General features: G+C 55.1%; 1 protein-coding gene across 1 annotated transcript; it reads left to right on the top strand.

Moving 5' to 3' along the window:
- Positions 1-670: 670 nt before the first annotated feature.
- Positions 671-21,862, top strand: LOC147119895 (uncharacterized). The gene is made up of 2 exons (XM_085985292.1): positions 671-962; positions 20,481-21,862. The coding sequence occupies exon 2, from the start codon at positions 20,574-20,576 to the stop codon at positions 21,693-21,695; it is 1,122 nt and encodes a 373-aa protein (XP_085841418.1). The 5' UTR covers positions 671-962; positions 20,481-20,573; the 3' UTR covers positions 21,696-21,862.
- The last annotated feature ends 239 nt before the right edge of the window (positions 21,863-22,101 follow it).

A 22,101-nucleotide genomic window follows, 5' to 3' on the forward strand; every position in this document is an offset into this window, starting at 1 on the left:
GTTTTTGTCTTCACGGGCCCATTACCATCTCATCTGGCTTCGCATACCTTTTATTGTCTCTTTTACTTCTTTTGTTCGATCGCAGCTTTGCCTTCGATCTTTTTATTTTCTTTCCAGTTTTGAAGACGGGTTTCAACCTGAAACGTCAACTCAAATTTCTCTCCACGGATGTTGCCTGACCTGCTGAGTTTTTCCAGCATTCTCTGTTGTTATTTTGGATTTCCAGCATCTGCAGTATTTTGCTAAAATCTAACCCTCGATGTTTTCAATGGGCGACTAGATAGGCACTTGAGGGAAATAAACTTGCAGGGCTACAGGGATAGAGCAGGGGAATGGGACTGACTGGATTGCTTTACAGAGAGTCGGCACAGACTTGATGGGCCGAATGGCCTCCTTCTGTGCTGTATGAATCTATGATTCTAATATCCTCTTATCATGGGGAAATCAAATATTCGACACACTGTATGTTTGAAACAAAGCTAATTTATTCAATTTTAATACAGAATATTAATCTCCATCGCAGTTATAGGGGTTATTAAGATCAGCAGAAACACACTCTAACGGCCAGAATGACAATGATTCAGTGCTCAATGCAATCCCAGTAAATCCTGTTCTATTCACTGATGTGGCCTTTCAATGGCTGGGCTTTTACCCAGCATTCCCCGCGGGGAAGAATGTGCCGCACCCAGACGACAGGAGCCCAGCGCGCAGGCGCGGGACCCTCCTGGGTTTGGAGCATGCGCGGTGCATGAATTGTTAGAATAGTGAGGAAACAAACCAGCTCCGGAGTATCGCAAAGAAGGAGGCGGACGGACGAACGGAACGGAGTAATGGACTGTCAAGTGGGCTGGGAGGCTTCATAAACAACTGGTGCAGGCCACAAACGCCGAATCATAACCTGAAGGTCTCACGTTTGCAGCTTTGGAGCTTCTCCCGGGGATAACGGCCGAAATCTTGATTCAGTGAGTAGCAATGCGCATGCGCAGCCATTTGGTGCGGTATAGAGTGGGCGGGGCTTCAGTGTCTGTTCCCAACCTGATCTGAGGGCCCGGGAGAGTAAATCAGTGACTCAGTTATTTCATTCAGACTCCACATTTCAGATATCTCACCATTTCTACTGAACGCGCTGGTAAAAGCAGAGCATACGGTTAACATCCTACACAGTTCTAACAGACGAGCCCCAGAGCTGGGCTCCCCTTCTACAGTCCCAGTGTTGGAATCCCCGTGTAACGTCCCAGGTTTAGAATCCCCATGCGCAGTCCCAGGGTTGTAATCCCCATGCACAGTCCCAAGGTTAGAATCCCCATGTACAGTCCCAGGGTTGGAATCCACATGTACAGTCCCAGGGTTGGAATCCCCATGTACAGTCCCAGTTTTAGAACCCCTGTGTGCAGTCCCAGGGTTAGAATCCCTGTGTGCAGTCCCAGGGTAGGTATCCCCATGTACAGTCCCAGGGTTGGAATCCCCATGTACAGTCCCAGGGTTAGAATCCCCAAGTAAAGTCCCAGGCTTAGGATCCCCGTGTACAGTCCCAGGGTTGGAATCCCCATGTACAGTCTCAGGGTTGGAATCGCCATGTACAGTCTAAGGGTTAGAATCCCCATGTACAGTCCCAGGGCTGGAATCCCCATGTACAGTCCCAGGGCTGGAATCCCCATGTACAGTCCCAGGGCTGGAATCCCCATGTACAGTCCCAGGGCTGGAATCCCCATGTACAGTCCCAGGGTTGGTATCCCCATGTACAGTCCCAGAGGTTGAATCCCCATGTACAGTCTCAGGGTTGGAATCCCCATGTCCAGTCCCAGGGTTAGAATACCCATGTACAGCCCCAGGGTTGGAATCCCCATGTAATGTCCCAGTGTTGGAATCCCCATGTACAGTCCCAGTGTTAAAATCCCCATGTATAGTCCCAGTGTTAGAATCCCCATGTAGAGCCCCAGGGTTGGAATCCCCATGTATAGTCCCAGTGTTAGAATCCCCCTGTACAGGCCCAAGATTAGAATCCACATGTCATGTCCCAGGGTTGGAATCCCCATGTACAGTCCCAGGGTTGGAATCCCCATGTACAGTCCCAGGGTTGGAATCCCCGTGTACAGTCCCAGGGTTGGAATCCCCGTGTACAGTCCCAGGGTTAGAATCACCCTGTACAGGCCCAAGATTAGAATCCACATGTCATGTCCCAGGGTTGGAATCCCCATGTACAGTCCCAGGGTTGGAATCCCCATGTACAGTCCCAGGGTTGGAATCCCCATGTACAGTCCCAGGGTTAGAATCCCCGTGTACAGTCCCAGGCTTAGAATCCCCGTGTACAGTCCCAGGGTTAGAATCACCCTGTACAGTCCCAGGGTTGGAATTCCCATGTACAGTCCCAAGGTTGGAATCCCCATGTACAGTCCCAGGGTTGGAATCCCCAAGTACAGTCCCAGGGTTGGAATCCCCATGTACAGGCACAGGTTTGGAATCCCCATGTACAGTCCCAATGTTAGAATCCCCATGTACAGTCCCAGGGTTGGAATCCACATGTACAGTCCCAGGGTTGGAATCCCCATGTACACTCCCAGTTTTAGAATCCCCGTGTGCAGTCCCAGGGTTAGAATCCCTGTGTGCAGTCCCAGGGTAGGTATCCCCATGTACAGTCCCAGGGTTGGAATCCCCACGTACAGTACCAGGGTTAGAATCTCCGTCTACATCCCAGGGTTGGAATCTCCATATACAGTCCCAGGGTTGGAATCCCCATGTACAGTCCCAGGGTTAGAATCTCCATGTACAGTCTCAGGGTTGGAATCCCCATGTCCAGTCCCAGGGTTAGAATACCCATGTACAGTCCCAGGGTTGTAATCCCCAGGCAGAGCCCCAGGGTTGGAATTCCCATGTACAGTCCCAGGGTTAGAATCCCCATGTACAGTCCCAAGGTTAGAATCCCCATGTACAGTCCCAGGGTTGGAATCCACATGTACAGTCCCAGGGTTGGAATCCACATGTACAGTCCCAGGGTTGGAATCCCCATATACACTCCCAGTTTTAGAATCCCCGTGTGCAGTCCCAGGGTTAGAATCCCTGTGTGCAGTCCCAGGGTAGGTATCCCCATGTACAGTCCCAGGGTTGGAATCCCCACGTACAGTACCAGGGTTAGAATCTCCGTCTACATCCCAGGGTTGGAATCCCCATGTACAGTCCCAGGGTTGGAATCCCCATGTACAGTCCCAGGGTTAGAATCCCCATATACAGTCTCAGGGTTAGGATCCCTGTGTACAGTCCCGGGGTTGTATTCTCCCTGTTCAGTCCCAGGGTTGTAATCCCCATGTACAGTCCCAGGGTTGTAATCCCCAGGCAGAGCCCCAGGTTTGGAATTCCCATGTACAGTTCCAGGGTTAGAATCCCCATGTACAGTCCCAAGGTTAGAATCCCCATGTACAGTCCCAGGGTTGGAATCCACATGTACAGTCCCAGGGTTGGAATCCACATGTACAGTCCCAGGGTTGGAATCCCCATATACACTCCCAGTTTTAGAATCCCCGTGTGCAGTCCCAGGGTTAGAATCCCTGTGTGCAGTCCCAGGGTAGGTATCCCCATGTACAGTCCCAGGGTTGGAATCCCCACGTACAGTACCAGGGTTAGAATCTCCGTCTACATCCCAGGGTTGGAATCCCCATGTACAGTCCCAGGGTTGGAATCCCCATGTACAGTCCCAGGGTTAGAATCCCCATATACAGTCTCAGGGTTAGGATCCCTGTGTACAGTCCCGGGGTTGTATTCTCCCTGTTCAGTCCCAGGGTTGTAATCCCCATGTACAGTCCCAGGGTTGTAATCCCCAGGCAGAGCCCCAGGTTTGGAATTCCCATGTACAGTTCCAGGGTTAGAATCTCCATGTACAGTCCCAGGGTTGGAGTCCCCATGTACAGTCCCAGAATTAGAATCCCCATGTACAGTCCCAGTGTTGGAATCCCCATGTACAGTCCCAGGGTTGGAATCCCCATGTACAGACACAGGTTTGTAATCCCCATGTACAGTCCCAAGGTTAGAATCCCCATGTACAGTCCCAGGGTTGGAATCCACATGTACAGTCCCAGTTTTAGAATCCCTGTGTGCAGTCCCAGGGTTGGAATCCCTGTGTGCAGTCCCAGGGTAGGTATCTGATATACCTATCAATTCATCCAATGAAAAGCGACGAGTTAAGACAGTAACTATAGGTTTTTATTGGCTAAATAACAGAGCCCACCCTCGTGGGTGATCGGATCCAACAAGGTGGAATACCAGCCAGTCGACCACCTTTATACCTGGGCAAGTAGGTGGAGCCATGGGCAGAGTCAGCAGTGGTCAGCCCAGGTATAACAGCGTGACAAGAGGCGACCTCGTGTAGTGATACAACAGTGTAAACAGTGATAACCATAGTGTAACGATAGTGAACGATAAAAGTGGTTTACCACATTCACCCCTTGTTTAGATTTGAGTCCGGCGGGGTGAAGTGTACTGCCAGTTCGGGTATGTCAGTCTGTCCGGAGGCCTCGTAAGCCTTTCCGATCGTCGCGGCGGCGGTGATGCAGTATCCGATGTTAATGCTGGTGTCTGCGTGGTCGGTGAAGGCTCGTGGGGTTCCGGCATGCCGTCTACCTGGGCTGGATTTGCGGGGGGGTGGTGGGTAACGGTGGTGTCTCAGGGATGCCCGAGGGTGCGAGGTCTCGTAAGGAGACTGTGTCCTCCCGCCCGTCTGGGTATGCCACATAGGCGTACTGGGGGTTGGCGTGCAGGAGGTCCACCCTCTCGACCAGGGGGTCCGTTTTATGGGCCCTCGCGTGCTTTTGCAGCAAGACGGGCCCCGGAGAGGTCAGCCAAGTTGGTAGCGTGGTTCCCGTAGTCGACTTCCTGGGGAAAACAAACATTCGTTCATGGGGGGTGGCGTTAATGGCAGTGCTAAGCAGTGACCGGATGGAATGCAGCGCTGCCGGGAGGACTTCCTGCCAGCGAGAGGTTGGGAGGCCCTTGGACTTTAAGGCTAAGAGAACGGCCTTCCAGACAGTCGCGTTCTCTCTTTCCACCTGGCCGTTCCCTCGGGGGTTGTAGCTGGTGGTCCTGCTTGCAGCAATACCTCTCGCTAGTCGGAACTGGCGAAGTTCCTCGCTCATGAAGGAGGAGCCCCGCTCGCTATGTATATAGTTCGGGAACCCGAACACGGCGAAGAGGTCGTTCAGGCATTTGATGACCGTGGTACTGGTCATGTCTGGGCAGGGGAAGGCAAAGGGGAAACGGGAGTACTCGTCAATGATGTTGAGGAAGTACACATTACGGTCAGAGGACGGGAGGGGCCCCTTAAAATCGATGCTCAAGCGCTCGAAGGGGCGGGTGGCCTTGATCAGGCTTGCTCTGTCTGGCCTAAAGAAATGCGGTTTGCATTCGCCACAGGTTTGGCAGTTCCTGGTCATGGTCCTGACCTCCTCGATGGAGTAGGGCAGGTTGCGGGCCTTAATGAAGTGGTAAAGTCTGGTGACTCCGGGGTGGCAGAGGTCATTGTGGAGGGTCTGCAGTCTATCAATTTGCGCGTTGGCGCATGTACTTCGTGATAGAGCATCTGGGGGTTCGTTCAGTTTACCAGGCCGGTACAAGATCTCATAATCATAGGTGGAGAGCTCGATTCTCCACCTCAAGATCTTGTCGTTCTTGATTTTGCCCCTCAGCTTGTTATTAAACATAAAAGCGACCGAACGCTGGTCGGTGAGGAGGGTAAATCGTTTGCCTGCCAGGTAATGCCTCCAGCGTCGTACTGCCTCCACGATCGCCTGGGCCTCCTTCTCGACCGAGGAGTGTCGGATCTCAGGGCCCTGGAGGGTCCTTGAGAAGAAGGCCACCGGTCTCCCCTCCTGGTTAAGGGTTGCGGCTAGGGCGAAGTCGGATGCATCGCTCTCCACTTGGAAAGGGATAGACTCATCCACCGCGTGCATTGTGGCCTTAGCAATGTCTCCCTTAATGAGGGAGAAGGCTGCGCACGCTTCTGCAGTCAGGGGGAAGGAGGCGGACTTCATGAGGGGTCCGGCTTTGATTCGAGCAGTCTTTGCCGTGAGTAGTCGGACCGAAGGCCTTTCACGAAGGCATCGCGGATATTCTCTTCAGTATTTTCTGCAGCCGTTACAGCTTTAAAGTCACAGTCCCTGCCGAGTGTTTGTAGCGCCCGTAAAAATTCATCTACAGACTCTCCTGGCTGTTGCGGGCGGGATCTTAGGAGATGTCTGGCATACATAGAATTTACCGGGCTCCGGTACTGCTCTTTCAGCAGGTTGAGGGCGGCCTCGTATGTAGTAAGGCCCTGGATGAGTGCAAATACTTTAGGGCTCACTTGGGCGGTCAGAACTCTTAGTTTGGATCTCTGAGGCACGCCGGATTCTCCCAGGTAGGATTCGAAACAGCTCAGCCAGTGTTTGAAGTCGAGGGCTGAGTTTGCTGCCTGTGGGTTTAGATCCAGGTACGGCGGTCGGAGGGCTCGCAGCCAAGCCGGCTGCTGTGGCTGTTGTAGCTGGGCGTCTGACTGGTCGTTTGGCTGCTCCGTTAAAGACATTTCAAAATTTAGCGAATAAAATTGATATACCTATCAATTCATCCAATGAAAAGCGACGAGTTAAGACAGTAACTATAGGTTTTTATTGGCTAAATAACAGAGCCCACCCTCGTGGGTGATTGGATCCAACAAGGAGGAATACCAGCCAGTCGACCACCTTTATACCTGGGCAAGTAGGTGGAGCCATGGGCGGAGTCAGCAGTGGTCAGCCCTGGTATAACAGCGTGACAAGAGGCGACCTCGTGTAGAGATACAACAGTGTAAACAGTGATAACCATAGTGTAACGATATAACAGTGATAACCATAGTGTAACGATAGTGAATGATAAAAGTGGTTTACCACAGTATCCCCATGTACAGTCCCAGGGTTGGAATCCCCATGTACAGTCCCAGGGCTGGAATCCCCATGTACAGTCCCAGGGTTGGTATCCCCATGTCTAGTCCCAGGGTTAGAATACCCATGTACAGCCCCAGGGTTGGAATCCCCATGTAATGTCCCAGTGTTGGAATCCCCATGTACAGTCCCAGGGTTGGAATCCCCGTGTACAGTCCCAGGGTTAGAATCCCCGTGTACAGTCCCAGGCGTAGAATCCCCGTGTACAGTCCCAGGGTTGGAATTCCCTTCTACAGTCCCAGGGTTGGAATTCCCTTCTACAGTCCCAGGGTTGGAATCCCCATGTACAGTCCCAGGGTTGAAATCCCCAACTACAGTCCCAGGGTTGGAATCCCCAACTACAGTCCCAGGGTAGGAATTGCCATGTACAGTCCCAGGGTTGGAATCCCCATGTACAGTCCCAGGGTTGAAATCCCCATGTACAGTCCCAGGGTTGGAATCCCCAACTACAGTCCCAGGGTTGGAATTCCCTTCTACAGTCCCAGGGTTGGAATCCCCATGTACAGGCACAGGTTTGGAATCCCTATGTACAGTCCCAGAATTGGAATCCCCATGTACAGTCCCAGGGTTGGAATCCCCATGTACAGTCCCAGGGTTGAAATCCCCATGTACAGTCCCAAGGTTAGAATCCCCATGTACAGTCCCAGGGTTGGAATCCACATGTACAGTCCCAGGGTTGGAATCCCCATGTACAGACCCAGTTTTAGAATCCCCGTGTGCAGTCCCAGGGTAGGTATCCCCGTGTACAGTCCCAGGGTAGGTATCCCCGTGTACAGTCCCAGGGTTGGAATCCCCACGTACAGTACTAGGGTTAGAATCTCCGTCTACAGCCCAGGGTAGGAATCTCCATGTACAGTCCCAGACTTGGAATCCCCTTCTACATCCCAGGTTTAGAATCCCCATGTACAGTCCCAGGGTAAGAATCCCCAAGAACAGTCCCAGGGTTGGAATCTCCATGTACAGTCCCAGGGTTGGAATCCCCATGTACAGTCCCAGGGTTAGAATCCCCATATACAGTCTCAGGGTTAGGATCCCCGTGTACAGTCCCGGGGTTACAGTCGCAGGATTAGAATCCCCATGTACAGTCCCGGGGTCGGTATCCCCATGTACAGTCCCAGAGTTTGAATCCCCGTGTACAGTCTCAGGGTTGGAATCCCCATGTCCAGTCCCAGGGTTAGAATCCCCATGTCCAGTCCCAGGGTTAGAATACCCATGTACAGCCCCAGGGTTGGAATCCCCATGTACAGTCCCAGGGTTGGGGTCCCCAAGAACAGTGCCAGGGTTGGAATCGCCATGTACAGTCTCAGTTGGAATCCCCATGTACAGTCCCAGGCTTAGGATCCCCTTCTACAGTCCCAGGGTTGGAATCCCCATGTACAGTCCCAGTGTAGGAATCCCCATGTACAGTCCCAGGGTTGGAATCACCAGGTACAGTCCCAGGGTTAGAATCCACATGTACAGTCCCAGGGTTGGAATCCCCATGTACAGACACCGGTTTGTAATCCCCATGTACAGTCCCAAGGTTAGAATCACCAGGTACAGTCCCAGGGTTGGAATCCACATGTACAGTCCCAGGGTTGGAATCCCCATGTACAGTCCCAGTTTTAGAATCCCCGTGTGCAGTCCCAGGGTTAGAATCCCTGTGTGCAGTCCCAGGGTAGGTATCCCCATGTACAGTCCCAGGGTTGGAATCCCCACGTACAGTACCAGGGTTAGAATCTCCGTCTACATCCCAGGGTTGGAATCTCCATATACAGTCCCAGGGTTGGAATCCCCATGTACAGTCCCAGGGTTAGAATCTCCATGTACAGTCTCAGGGTTGGAATCCCCATGTCCAGTCCCAGGGTTAGAATACCCATGTACAGTCCCAGGGTTGTAATCCCCAGGCAGAGCCCCAGGGTTGGAATTCCCATGTACAGTCCCAGGGTTAGAATCCCCATGTACAGTCCCAAGGTTAGAATCCCCATGTACAGTCCCAGGGTTGGAATCCACATGTACAGTCCCAGGGTTGGAATCCACATGTACAGTCCCAGGGTTGGAATCCCCATATACACTCCCAGTTTTAGAATCCCCGTGTGCAGTCCCAGGGTTAGAATCCCTGTGTGCAGTCCCAGGGTAGGTATCCCCATGTACAGTCCCAGGGTTGGAATCCCCACGTACAGTACCAGGGTTAGAATCTCCGTCTACATCCCAGGGTTGGAATCCCCATGTACAGTCCCAGGGTTGGAATCCCCATGTACAGTCCCAGGGTTAGAATCCCCATATACAGTCTCAGGGTTAGGATCCCTGTGTACAGTCCCGGGGTTGTATTCTCCCTGTTCAGTCCCAGGGTTGTAATCCCCATGTACAGTCCCAGGGTTGTAATCCCCAGGCAGAGCCCCAGGTTTGGAATTCCCATGTACAGTTCCAGGGTTAGAATCCCCATGTACAGTCCCAAGGTTAGAATCCCCATGTACAGTCCCAGGGTTGGAATCCACATGTACAGTCCCAGGGTTGGAATCCACATGTACAGTCCCAGGGTTGGAATCCCCATATACACTCCCAGTTTTAGAATCCCCGTGTGCAGTCCCAGGGTTAGAATCCCTGTGTGCAGTCCCAGGGTAGGTATCCCCATGTACAGTCCCAGGGTTGGAATCCCCACGTACAGTACCAGGGTTAGAATCTCCGTCTACATCCCAGGGTTGGAATCCCCATGTACAGTCCCAGGGTTGGAATCCCCATGTACAGTCCCAGGGTTAGAATCCCCATATACAGTCTCAGGGTTAGGATCCCTGTGTACAGTCCCGGGGTTGTATTCTCCCTGTTCAGTCCCAGGGTTGTAATCCCCATGTACAGTCCCAGGGTTGTAATCCCCAGGCAGAGCCCCAGGTTTGGAATTCCCATGTACAGTTCCAGGGTTAGAATCTCCATGTACAGTCCCAGGGTTGGAGTCCCCATGTACAGTCCCAGAATTAGAATCCCCATGTACAGTCCCAGTGTTGGAATCCCCATGTACAGTCCCAGGGTTGGAATCCCCATGTACAGACACAGGTTTGTAATCCCCATGTACAGTCCCAAGGTTAGAATCCCCATGTACAGTCCCAGGGTTGGAATCCACATGTACAGTCCCAGTTTTAGAATCCCTGTGTGCAGTCCCAGGGTTGGAATCCCTGTGTGCAGTCCCAGGGTAGGTATCTGATATACCTATCAATTCATCCAATGAAAAGCGACGAGTTAAGACAGTAACTATAGGTTTTTATTGGCTAAATAACAGAGCCCACCCTCGTGGGTGATCGGATCCAACAAGGTGGAATACCAGCCAGTCGACCACCTTTATACCTGGGCAAGTAGGTGGAGCCATGGGCAGAGTCAGCAGTGGTCAGCCCAGGTATAACAGCGTGACAAGAGGCGACCTCGTGTAGTGATACAACAGTGTAAACAGTGATAACCATAGTGTAACGATAGTGAACGATAAAAGTGGTTTACCACATTCACCCCTTGTTTAGATTTGAGTCCGGCGGGGTGAAGTGTACTGCCAGTTCGGGTATGTCAGTCTGTCCGGAGGCCTCGTAAGCCTTTCCGATCGTCGCGGCGGCGGTGATGCAGTATCCGATGTTAATGCTGGTGTCTGCGTGGTCGGTGAAGGCTCGTGGGGTTCCGGCATGCCGTCTACCTGGGCTGGATTTGCGGGGGGGTGGTGGGTAACGGTGGTGTCTCAGGGATGCCCGAGGGTGCGAGGTCTCGTAAGGAGACTGTGTCCTCCCGCCCGTCTGGGTATGCCACATAGGCGTACTGGGGGTTGGCGTGCAGGAGGTCCACCCTCTCGACCAGGGGGTCCGTTTTATGGGCCCTCGCGTGCTTTTGCAGCAAGACGGGCCCCGGAGAGGTCAGCCAAGTTGGTAGCGTGGTTCCCGTAGTCGACTTCCTGGGGAAAACAAACATTCGTTCATGGGGGGTGGCGTTAATGGCAGTGCTAAGCAGTGACCGGATGGAATGCAGCGCTGCCGGGAGGACTTCCTGCCAGCGAGAGGTTGGGAGGCCCTTGGACTTTAAGGCTAAGAGAACGGCCTTCCAGACAGTCGCGTTCTCTCTTTCCACCTGGCCGTTCCCTCGGGGGTTGTAGCTGGTGGTCCTGCTTGCAGCAATACCTCTCGCTAGTCGGAACTGGCGAAGTTCCTCGCTCATGAAGGAGGAGCCCCGCTCGCTATGTATATAGTTCGGGAACCCGAACACGGCGAAGAGGTCGTTCAGGCATTTGATGACCGTGGTACTGGTCATGTCTGGGCAGGGGAAGGCAAAGGGGAAACGGGAGTACTCGTCAATGATGTTGAGGAAGTACACATTACGGTCAGAGGACGGGAGGGGCCCCTTAAAATCGATGCTCAAGCGCTCGAAGGGGCGGGTGGCCTTGATCAGGCTTGCTCTGTCTGGCCTAAAGAAATGCGGTTTGCATTCGCCACAGGTTTGGCAGTTCCTGGTCATGGTCCTGACCTCCTCGATGGAGTAGGGCAGGTTGCGGGCCTTAATGAAGTGGTAAAGTCTGGTGACTCCGGGGTGGCAGAGGTCATTGTGGAGGGTCTGCAGTCTATCAATTTGCGCGTTGGCGCATGTACTTCGTGATAGAGCATCTGGGGGTTCGTTCAGTTTACCAGGCCGGTACAAGATCTCATAATCATAGGTGGAGAGCTCGATTCTCCACCTCAAGATCTTGTCGTTCTTGATTTTGCCCCTCAGCTTGTTATTAAACATAAAAGCGACCGAACGCTGGTCGGTGAGGAGGGTAAATCGTTTGCCTGCCAGGTAATGCCTCCAGCGTCGTACTGCCTCCACGATCGCCTGGGCCTCCTTCTCGACCGAGGAGTGTCGGATCTCAGGGCCCTGGAGGGTCCTTGAGAAGAAGGCCACCGGTCTCCCCTCCTGGTTAAGGGTTGCGGCTAGGGCGAAGTCGGATGCATCGCTCTCCACTTGGAAAGGGATAGACTCATCCACCGCGTGCATTGTGGCCTTAGCAATGTCTCCCTTAATGAGGGAGAAGGCTGCGCACGCTTCTGCAGTCAGGGGGAAGGAGGCGGACTTCATGAGGGGTCCGGCTTTGATTCGAGCAGTCTTTGCCGTGAGTAGTCGGACCGAAGGCCTTTCACGAAGGCATCGCGGATATTCTCTTCAGTATTTTCTGCAGCCGTTACAGCTTTAAAGTCACAGTCCCTGCCGAGTGTTTGTAGCGCCCGTAAAAATTCATCTACAGACTCTCCTGGCTGTTGCGGGCGGGATCTTAGGAGATGTCTGGCATACATAGAATTTACCGGGCTCCGGTACTGCTCTTTCAGCAGGTTGAGGGCGGCCTCGTATGTAGTAAGGCCCTGGATGAGTGCAAATACTTTAGGGCTCACTTGGGCGGTCAGAACTCTTAGTTTGGATCTCTGAGGCACGCCGGATTCTCCCAGGTAGGATTCGAAACAGCTCAGCCAGTGTTTGAAGTCGAGGGCTGAGTTTGCTGCCTGTGGGTTTAGATCCAGGTACGGCGGTCGGAGGGCTCGCAGCCAAGCCGGCTGCTGTGGCTGTTGTAGCTGGGCGTCTGACTGGTCGTTTGGCTGCTCCGTTAAAGACATTTCAAAATTTAGCGAATAAAATTGATATACCTATCAATTCATCCAATGAAAAGCGACGAGTTAAGACAGTAACTATAGGTTTTTATTGGCTAAATAACAGAGCCCACCCTCGTGGGTGATTGGATCCAACAAGGAGGAATACCAGCCAGTCGACCACCTTTATACCTGGGCAAGTAGGTGGAGCCATGGGCGGAGTCAGCAGTGGTCAGCCCTGGTATAACAGCGTGACAAGAGGCGACCTCGTGTAGAGATACAACAGTGTAAACAGTGATAACCATAGTGTAACGATATAACAGTGATAACCATAGTGTAACGATAGTGAATGATAAAAGTGGTTTACCACAGTATCCCCATGTACAGTCCCAGGGTTGGAATCCCCATGTACAGTCCCAGGGCTGGAATCCCCATGTACAGTCCCAGGGTTGGTATCCCCATGTCTAGTCCCAGGGTTAGAATACCCATGTACAGCCCCAGGGTTGGAATCCCCATGTAATGTCCCAGTGTTGGAATCCCCATGTACAGTCCCAGGGTTGGAATCCCCGTGTACAGTCCCAGGGTTAGAATCCCCGTGTACAGTCCCAGGCGTAGAATCCCCGTGTACAGTCCCAGGGTTGGAATTCCCTTCTACAGTCCCAGGGTTGGAATTCCCTTCTACAGTCCCAGGGTTGGAATCCCCATGTACAGTCCCAGGGTTGAAATCCCCAACTACAGTCCCAGGGTTGGAATCCCCAACTACAGTCCCAGGGTAGGAATTGCCATGTACAGTCCCAGGGTTGGAATCCCCATGTACAGTCCCAGGGTTGAAATCCCCATGTACAGTCCCAGGGTTGGAATCCCCAACTACAGTCCCAGGGTTGGAATTCCCTTCTACAGTCCCAGGGTTGGAATCCCCATGTACAGGCACAGGTTTGGAATCCCTATGTACAGTCCCAGAATTGGAATCCCCATGTACAGTCCCAGGGTTGGAATCCCCATGTACAGTCCCAGGGTTGAAATCCCCATGTACAGTCCCAAGGTTAGAATCCCCATGTACAGTCCCAGGGTTGGAATCCACATGTACAGTCCCAGGGTTGGAATCCCCATGTACAGACCCAGTTTTAGAATCCCCGTGTGCAGTCCCAGGGTAGGTATCCCCGTGTACAGTCCCAGGGTAGGTATCCCCGTGTACAGTCCCAGGGTTGGAATCCCCACGTACAGTACTAGGGTTAGAATCTCCGTCTACAGCCCAGGGTAGGAATCTCCATGTACAGTCCCAGACTTGGAATCCCCTTCTACATCCCAGGTTTAGAATCCCCATGTACAGTCCCAGGGTAAGAATCCCCAAGAACAGTCCCAGGGTTGGAATCTCCATGTACAGTCCCAGGGTTGGAATCCCCATGTACAGTCCCAGGGTTAGAATCCCCATATACAGTCTCAGGGTTAGGATCCCCGTGTACAGTCCCGGGGTTACAGTCGCAGGATTAGAATCCCCATGTACAGTCCCGGGGTCGGTATCCCCATGTACAGTCCCAGAGTTTGAATCCCCGTGTACAGTCTCAGGGTTGGAATCCCCATGTCCAGTCCCAGGGTTAGAATACCCATGTACAGCCCCAGGGTTGGAATCCCCATGTACAGTCCCAGTGTAGGAATCCCCATGTACAGTCCCAGGGTTGGAATCACCAGGTACAGTCCCAGGGTTAGAATCCACATGTACAGTCCCAGGGTTGGAATCCCCATGTACAGACACCGGTTTGTAATCCCCATGTACAGTCCCAAGGTTAGAATCACCAGGTACAGTCCCAGGGTTGGAATCCACATGTACAGTCCCAGGGTTGGAATCCCCATGTGCAGTCCCAGTTTTAGAATCCCTGTGTGCAGTCCCAGGGTTAGAATCCCCATGTACAGTTCCAGGGCTGGAATCCCCATGCACAGTCCCAGGGCTGGAATCCCCATATCCAGTCCCAGGGTTAGAAGACCCATGTACAGTCCCAGTGTTGGAATCCCCATGTACAGTCCCAGGGCTAGAATCCCCATGTACAGTCCCAGGGCTGGAACCCCATGTACAGTCCCAGTGTTGGAATCCCTATGATCTGTCCCACGGTTGGAATCCCCATGTACAGTCCCAGGGTTGGAATCCCCATATCCAGTCCCAGGGTTAGAAGACCCATGTACAGTCCCAGTGTTGGAATCCCCATGTACAGTCCCAGGGCTAGAATCCCCATGTACAGTCCCAGGGCTGGAACCCCATGTACAGTCCCAGTGTTGGAATCCCTATGATCTGTCCCACGGTTGGAATCCCCATGTACAGTCCCAGTGTTGGAATCCCCATGTACAGTCCCAGGGTTGGAATCCCCAAGTAGAGTCCCAGGGTCGGAATCCCCGAGCGGGGTCCCAGGGTCGGAATCCCCGAGCGGGGTCCCAGGGTCGGAATCCCCGAGCGGGGTCCCAGGGTCGGAATCCCCGAGCGGGGTCCCAGGGTCGGAATCCCCGAGCGGGGTCCCAGGGTCGGAATCCCCGAGCGGGGTCCCAGGGTCGGAATCCCCGAGCGGGGTCCCAGGGTCGGAATCCCCGAGCGGGGTCCCAGGGTCGGAATCCCCGAGCGGGGTCCCAGGGTCGGAATCCCCGAGCGGGGTCCCAGGGTCGGAATCCCCGAGCGGGGTCCCAGGGTCGGAATCCCCGAGCGGGGTCCCAGGGTCGGAATCCCCGAGCGGGGTCCCAGGGTCGGAATCCCCGAGCGGGGTCCCAGGGTCGGAATCCCCGAGCGGGGTCCCAGGGTCGGAATCCCCGAGCGGGGTCCCAGGGTCGGAATCCCCGAGCGGGGTCCCAGGGTCGGAATCCCCGAGCGGGGTCCCAGGGTCGGAATCCCCGAGCGGGGTCCCAGGGTCGGAATCCCCGAGCGGGGTCCCAGGGTCGGAATCCCCGAGCGGGGTCCCAGGGTCGGAATCCCCGAGCGGGGTCCCAGGGTCGGAATCCCCGAGCGGGGTCCCAGGGTCGGAATCCCCGAGCGGGGTCCCAGGCTCGGAATCCCCGAGCGGGGTCCCAGGGTCGGAATCCCCGAGCGGGGTCCCAGGGTCGGAATCCCCGAGCGGGGTCCCAGGGTCGGAATCCCCGAGCGGGGTCCCAGGGTCGGAATCCCCGAGCGGGGTCCCAGGGTCGGAATCCCCGAGCGGGGTCCCAGGGTCGGAATCCCCGAGCGGGGTCCCAGGCTCGGAATCCCCGAGCGGGGTCCCAGGCTCGGAATCCCCGAGGTCCAGTCCCGGGCTCGGAATCCCCGAGGTCCAGTCCCGGGCTCGGAATCCCCGAGGTCCAGTCCCGGGCTCGGAATCCCCGAGGTCCAGTCCCGGGCTCGGAATCCCCGAGGTCCAGTCCCGGGCTCGGAATCCCCGAGGTCCAGTCCCGGGCTCGGAATCCCCGAGGTCCAGTCCCGGGCTCGGAATCCCCGAGGTCCAGTCCCGGGCTCGGAATCCCCGAGGTCCAGTCCCGGGCTCGGAATCCCCGAGGTCCAGTCCCGGGCTCGGAATCCCCGAGGTCCAGTCCCGGGCTCGGAATCCCCGAGGTCCAGTCCCGGGCTCGGAATCCCCGAGGTCCAGTCCCGGGCTCGGAATCCCCGAGGTCCAGTCCCGGGCTCGGAATCCCCGAGGTCCAGTCCCGGGCTCGGAATCCCCGAGGTCCAGTCCCGGGCTCGGAATCCCCGAGGTCCAGTCCCGGGCTCGGAATCCCCGAGGTCCAGTCCCGGGCTCGGAATCCCCGAGGCCCAGTCCCGGGCTCGGAATCCCCGAGGCCCAGTCCCGGGCTCGGAATCCCCGAGGCCCAGTCCCAGGCTCGGAATCCCCGAGGCCCAGTCCCAGGCTCGGAATCCCCGAGGCCCAGTCCCAGGCTCGGAATCCCCGAGTCCCAGTCCCAGGCTCGGAATCCCCGAGTCCCAGTCCCAGGCTCGGAATCCCCGAGGCCCAGTCCCAGGCTCGGAATCCCCGAGTCCCAGGCTCGGAATCCCCGAGGCCCAGGCTCGGAATCCCCGAGGCCCAGGCTCGGAATCCCCGAGGCCCAGTCCCAGGCTCGGAATCCCCGAGGCCCAGTCCCAGGCTCGGAATCCCCGAGGCCCAGTCCCAGGCTCGGAATCCCCGAGGCCCAGTCCCAGGCTCGGAATCCCCGAGGCCCAGTCCCAGGCTCGGAATCCCCGAGGCCCAGTCCCAGGCTCGGAATCCCCGAGGCCCAGTCCCAGGCTCGGAATCCCCGAGGCCCAGTCCCAGGCTCGGAATCCCCGAGGCCCAGTCCCAGGCTCGGAATCCCCGAGGCCCAGTCCCAGGCTCGGAATCCCCGAGGCCCAGTCCCAGGCTCGGAATCCCCGAGGCCCAGTCCCAGGCTCGGAATCCCCGAGGCCCAGTCCCAGGCTCGGAATCCCCGAGGCCCAGTCCCAGGCTCGGAATCCCCGAGGCCCAGTCCCAGGCTCGGAATCCCCGAGGCCCAGTCCCAGGCTCGGAATCCCCGAGGCCCAGTCCCAGGCTCGGAATCCCCGAGGCCCAGTCCCAGGCTCGGAATCCCCGAGGCCCAGTCCCAGGCTCGGAATCCCCGAGGCCCAGTCCCAGGCTCGGAATCCCCGAGGCCCAGTCCCAGGCTCGGAATCCCCGAGGCCCAGTCCCAGGCTCGGAATCCCCGAGGCCCAGTCCCAGGCTCGGAATCCCCGAGGCCCAGTCCCAGGCTCGGAATCCCCGAGGCCCAGTCCCAGGCTCGGAATCCCCGAGGCCCAGTCCCAGGCTCGGAATCCCCGAGGCCCAGTCCCAGGCTCGGAATCCCCGAGGCCCAGTCCCAGGCTCGGAATCCCCGAGGCCCAGTCCCAGGCTCGGAATCCCCGAGGCCCAGTCCCAGGCTCGGAATCCCTGTTCTACATTCCAAGTTTAGAATCCCCTCGTACAGCCCCAGGATTGGAATCCCCACGTACAGCCCCAGGGTTGGAATCGCCCCTTACAGCCTCAGGGTTGGAATCCCCATGTCCAGTCCCAGGGTTGGAATCGCCATTTACAGTCCCAAGGTTGGAATCCCCATGTACAGTCTCAGTGTTGTAATCCCCATGTACAGTCCCAGGGTTTGAATCCCCATGTACAGTCTCAGGTTTGGAATCACCATGCACAGTCCCAGGATTGGAATCCCCATGCACAGTCCCAGGGTTAGAATCCCCATGTCCAGTCCCAGGGCTGCAATCCCCATGTACAGTCCCAGGGTTGGAATCGCCATGTACAGTTCCCGGGTTGTAATCCCCATGTCGAGGCCCAGTGTTAGAATCCCCATGTGCAGTCCCAGGCTTTGGATCCCCGTGTACATTCCCAGGGTTGGAATCCCCATGTACAGTCCCAGGTTTGGAATCCCCATGTACAGTCCCAGGGTCGGAATCCCCATGTACAGTCCCAGGGTCGGAATCCCCATGAACAGTCTCATGGTCGGAATCCCCGTGTACAGTCCCAGGCTTAGAATCCCCGTGTACAGTCCCAGGGTTAGAATCTCCCTGTACAGTCCCAGAGTTGGAATCCCCTTCTACAGTCCCAGGGTTGGAATCCCCATGTACAGTCCCAGGGTTGGAATCCCCACGTACAGTCCCAGGGTTAGAATCCCCGTCTACATCCCAGGGTAGGAATCTCCATGTACAGTCCCAGGCTTGGAATCCCTGTTCTACATCCCAAGTTTAGAATCCCCTTGTACAGCCCCAGGGTTGGTATCCCCATGTACAGTCCTGGTGTTCTTTTCTCCCTGTACAGTCCCAGGGTTGGAATCCCCATGTGCAGTGCGAGAGTTGGTATCCCCATGTACAGTCCCAGGGTTTGAATCCCCATGTACAGCCACAGGGTTGTAAACCCCATGTACAGTCCCAGTGTTGGAATCCCCATGTACAGTCCCAGTGTTGGAATCCCCATGTACAGTCCCAGGTTTAAAATCCCCATGTCAAGTCCCAGGGCAGGAATCCCCATGTACAATCCCAGGGCTGGAATCCCCATGTACAGACACAGGTTTGGAATCCCCATGTACAGTCCCAGTTTTAGAATCCCCATGTACAGTTACAGGGTTGGAATCCCCATGTGCAGTCCCAGGGTCGGAATCCCCATGTGCAGTCCCAGGGTTGGAATCCCCATGTACAGTCCCAGGCTTGGAATCCCCTTCTACATCCCAGGTTTAGAATCCCCTTGTACAGCCCCTGGGTTAGAATCCCCAAGAACAGTCCCAGGGTTGTAATCCCCATGTACAGTCCCAGGGTTGGAATCCCCATGTACAGTCCCAGGGTTAGAATCCCCATGTCCCGTCCCAGGGTTGGAATCCCCATGTCCCGTCCCAGGGTTAGAATCCCCATGTACATTCCCAGGGTTGGAATCCCCATGTAGAGCCCCAGGGTTGGAATCCCCATGTACAGTCCCAGGGTTGGAATCCCCATGTCCCGTCCCAGGGTTAGAATCCCCATGTACATTCCCAGGGTTTGAATCCCCATATACAGCCACAGGGTTGGAAACCCCATGTACAGTCCCAGTGTTGGAATCCCCATGTTCTGTCCCAGGTTTAGAATCCCCATGTACAGTTCCAGGGTTGGAATCCCCATGTCCAGTCCCAGGGTTAAAATCCCCATGTACAGTCGCAGAGTTGGAATCCCCATGTACAGCCCCAGGGTTGGAATCCCCATGTACTGTCCCAGGTTTAGAATCCCCCTGTACAGCCCCAGGGTTAGAATCCCCATGTACAGTCCCAGGGTTGGAATCCCCATGTACAGTCCCAGGGTTGGAATCTCCATGTACAGTCCCAGGGTTGGAATCCCCATGTACAGTCCCAGGGTTGGAATCCCCATGTACAGTCCCAGGGTTAGAATCCCCATGTACAGTCCCAGGGTTGGAATCCCCATGTACAGTCCCAGGGCTGGAATCCCTCAGCAACACCGAGTGCGGGACTCAGGCCCCGAGTCAGAGCCAGCGGACGTGTGGCCAGCACCCCGGCACCATTAACCCCAGGGTGCAGCACCTCCCCCAGACAAGAAACACAGCAACTTGCATTTATGCAACAGAGGGAGCAATTCGGAGCCGGTTAGCATCGGGGTGGGCGGTGGATGTGGAACTTGGTCCCTTGCCTCCTCTGTAGGGCTTTCTTGTTGCATCAGTTCGAGCTGGAGTGGAGAGGGGGGTAGAAGCTGCTGGGTTTAACCCCCAATACCTCTGTGCCCAGTGGGACCCAACAACTTCCAATGTGGGTCTGTGAAGGGAGGTGGATTCTAGGGAAGATGAAGTTGCTAAACAGTCATTGTCCGTACAGTGTAAAAGATTATCGTTTTAGGAACAAGTATTTCTGTAGAGGCTTTCAGTCCAGTTTATATATACAGATTTTTTTAATTCATTCGATGTGGGTGTCACTTGCAGGGCCAGCAGATATTGCCAGTCCCCAGTTGCCCGTTGGGAAGGTGATGCTGGGCCGCCTTCTTGAACTTCTGCAGTCCGTGTGGTGAAGGTACTCTCAGAATGCTGTTAGGTGAGGAGTTCCAGGATTTTCACCCAGCGACGATGTAGGAACGGCGATATATGCCCAAATCAGGATAGTGTGTGACTTGGAGGGGAACTGGGAGGCGATGGTGTTCCCATGCACCTGCTGCCCTTGTCCTTCTAGGTGGTGGAGGTTGCGTGTTTGGGAGGTGCTGTCAAACTTCTCGTCGAGTTGCAGATGTATGAAGTCGCTCTCCTTCAGCCCTCCCCCTCCCACCTCGCTCTCTCTCCTCCCATGGAGGCCAGAGTCTTGTGCAGGCCCAGACCGGGTGGCGGGTTCCCTTCCCTGAAGGACATTAGTGAACCAGTTGGGTTTTGCAACAATCCGGCAGCTTTCATGGTCACTTTTTTCTAATGCCGGCCCCACAGATTCCCAGATTCATTCAGCTCAATTTCACAACCTGCCTTTCTGTTTTTGTGGGTCCTCTCTCACCCTCCCTTTTTCCTGTTTCAAATTCATTTTACAGGGTGTTCGAAGGGGGAATTTGCAGACTGGAAACTGAAACCAAACATCACTTCAATATCTGACAGAGTCACTAAATTCATCAGGACCTTTGACCATGGAAGCAGATGGCATCGTTCAGAGCGGGGAGAAACCGTACACGTGTTCTGTGTGTGGACGAGGCTTCAACCGATCCTCTGACCTGTCGAGTCACAAGCGCAGTCACACCGAGGGGAGGCCATTCACGTGCTTCGAGTGTGGGAAGGGATTCACTAATTCATCCCACCTGTTGACACACCAGCGCACTCACACCGGGGAGAGGCCGTTCACTTGCTCTGAGTGTGGAAAGGGATTCACTCTGTCATCCAACCTGCTGACACACCAGCGAGTTCACACCGGGGAGAGGCCGTTCACCTGCTCTGAGTGCGGGAAGGGATTCACTCGGTCATCCAACCTGCTGATACACCAGCGAGTTCACACCGGGGAGAGACCGTTCACCTGCTCTGAGTGTGGGAAGGGTTTCACTCAGTCATCCACCCTGCTGACACACCAGCGAGTTCACACCGGGGAGAGCCCATTCACCTGCTTCGAGTGTGGGAAGGGATTCACTAATTCATCCCACCTGTTGACACACCAGCGAGTTCACACTGATGAGAGACCTTTTAAATGCCCGGTCTGTGGAAAGTGCTGTAAAAGCTCCGGGGAACTAATATGTCATCAACGTGTTCACACTGATGAGAGACCGTTCAGGTGCTCTCACTGCGGGACTGGGTTCAGGCAATCATCTCACCTCACTGTACACCAGCGCACTCACACCAGGGAGAGGCCATTCACCTGCTCTGAGTGTGGAAAGGGATTCATTCGGTCATCCGAACTGCTGACACACCAGCGAGTTCACACCGGGGAGAGACCGTTCACCTGCTCCGAGTGTGGGAAGGGATTCACTCGGTCATCCATCCTGCTGAGACACCAGCGAGTTCACACCGGGGAGAGGCCATTCACCTGCTCTGAGTGTGGGAAGGGATTCACTCAGTCAAACCACCTGCTGTCACACCAGCGAATTCACACTGGGGAGAGACCGTTCACCTGCTCTGAGTGTGGGAAGGGATTCACTTGGTCATCCAACCTGCTGACACACCAGCGAGTTCACACTGGGGAGAGGCCGTTCACCTGCTCGGTGTGTGGGAAGGGATTTACTCAGCTATCCCACCTGCTGACACACCAGCGAGTTCACAAGTGACTGCAGGGTTTGGATTCTGCTGTTTTTGCTGCTGTTAATCACATCCAGGACTGAATCATGTTCACACTGACAGTTGGGGTTTGTTTCTGCTTTTGTTAATAACCCCTGTAACTGGGCTGGAGTTTAAATTTCTGGATATATGTCAAATAAATCAGCTTTGCTTTAAACACATTGTTGTGGATTTTTGTCGTTCCCACCTGAGTGTTTAGCATCACCTGGCTGGAGCTCTGAAAGGACGATCTGGGGGGAGGATCGTACGGCGGGAACAGAAGTACAGCCTGGACACAGTCCTTCAGGGCCACACTGAGAGGGGCAAACGGCACTTTGGTCTTTCTCGTCTCTCTTCACTGAAAGGAAAGTTGCCGGGCAGATTAAGAACATAAAAGATCATAAGAATTAGGAGCAG

This window comes from Somniosus microcephalus, chromosome 4 (assembly GCF_052327205.1).
Source record: "Somniosus microcephalus isolate GS21.2 chromosome 4, FLI_Smic_1.0, whole genome shotgun sequence".
In the NCBI taxonomy this organism is placed as follows: domain Eukaryota; kingdom Metazoa; phylum Chordata; class Chondrichthyes; order Squaliformes; family Somniosidae; genus Somniosus; species Somniosus microcephalus.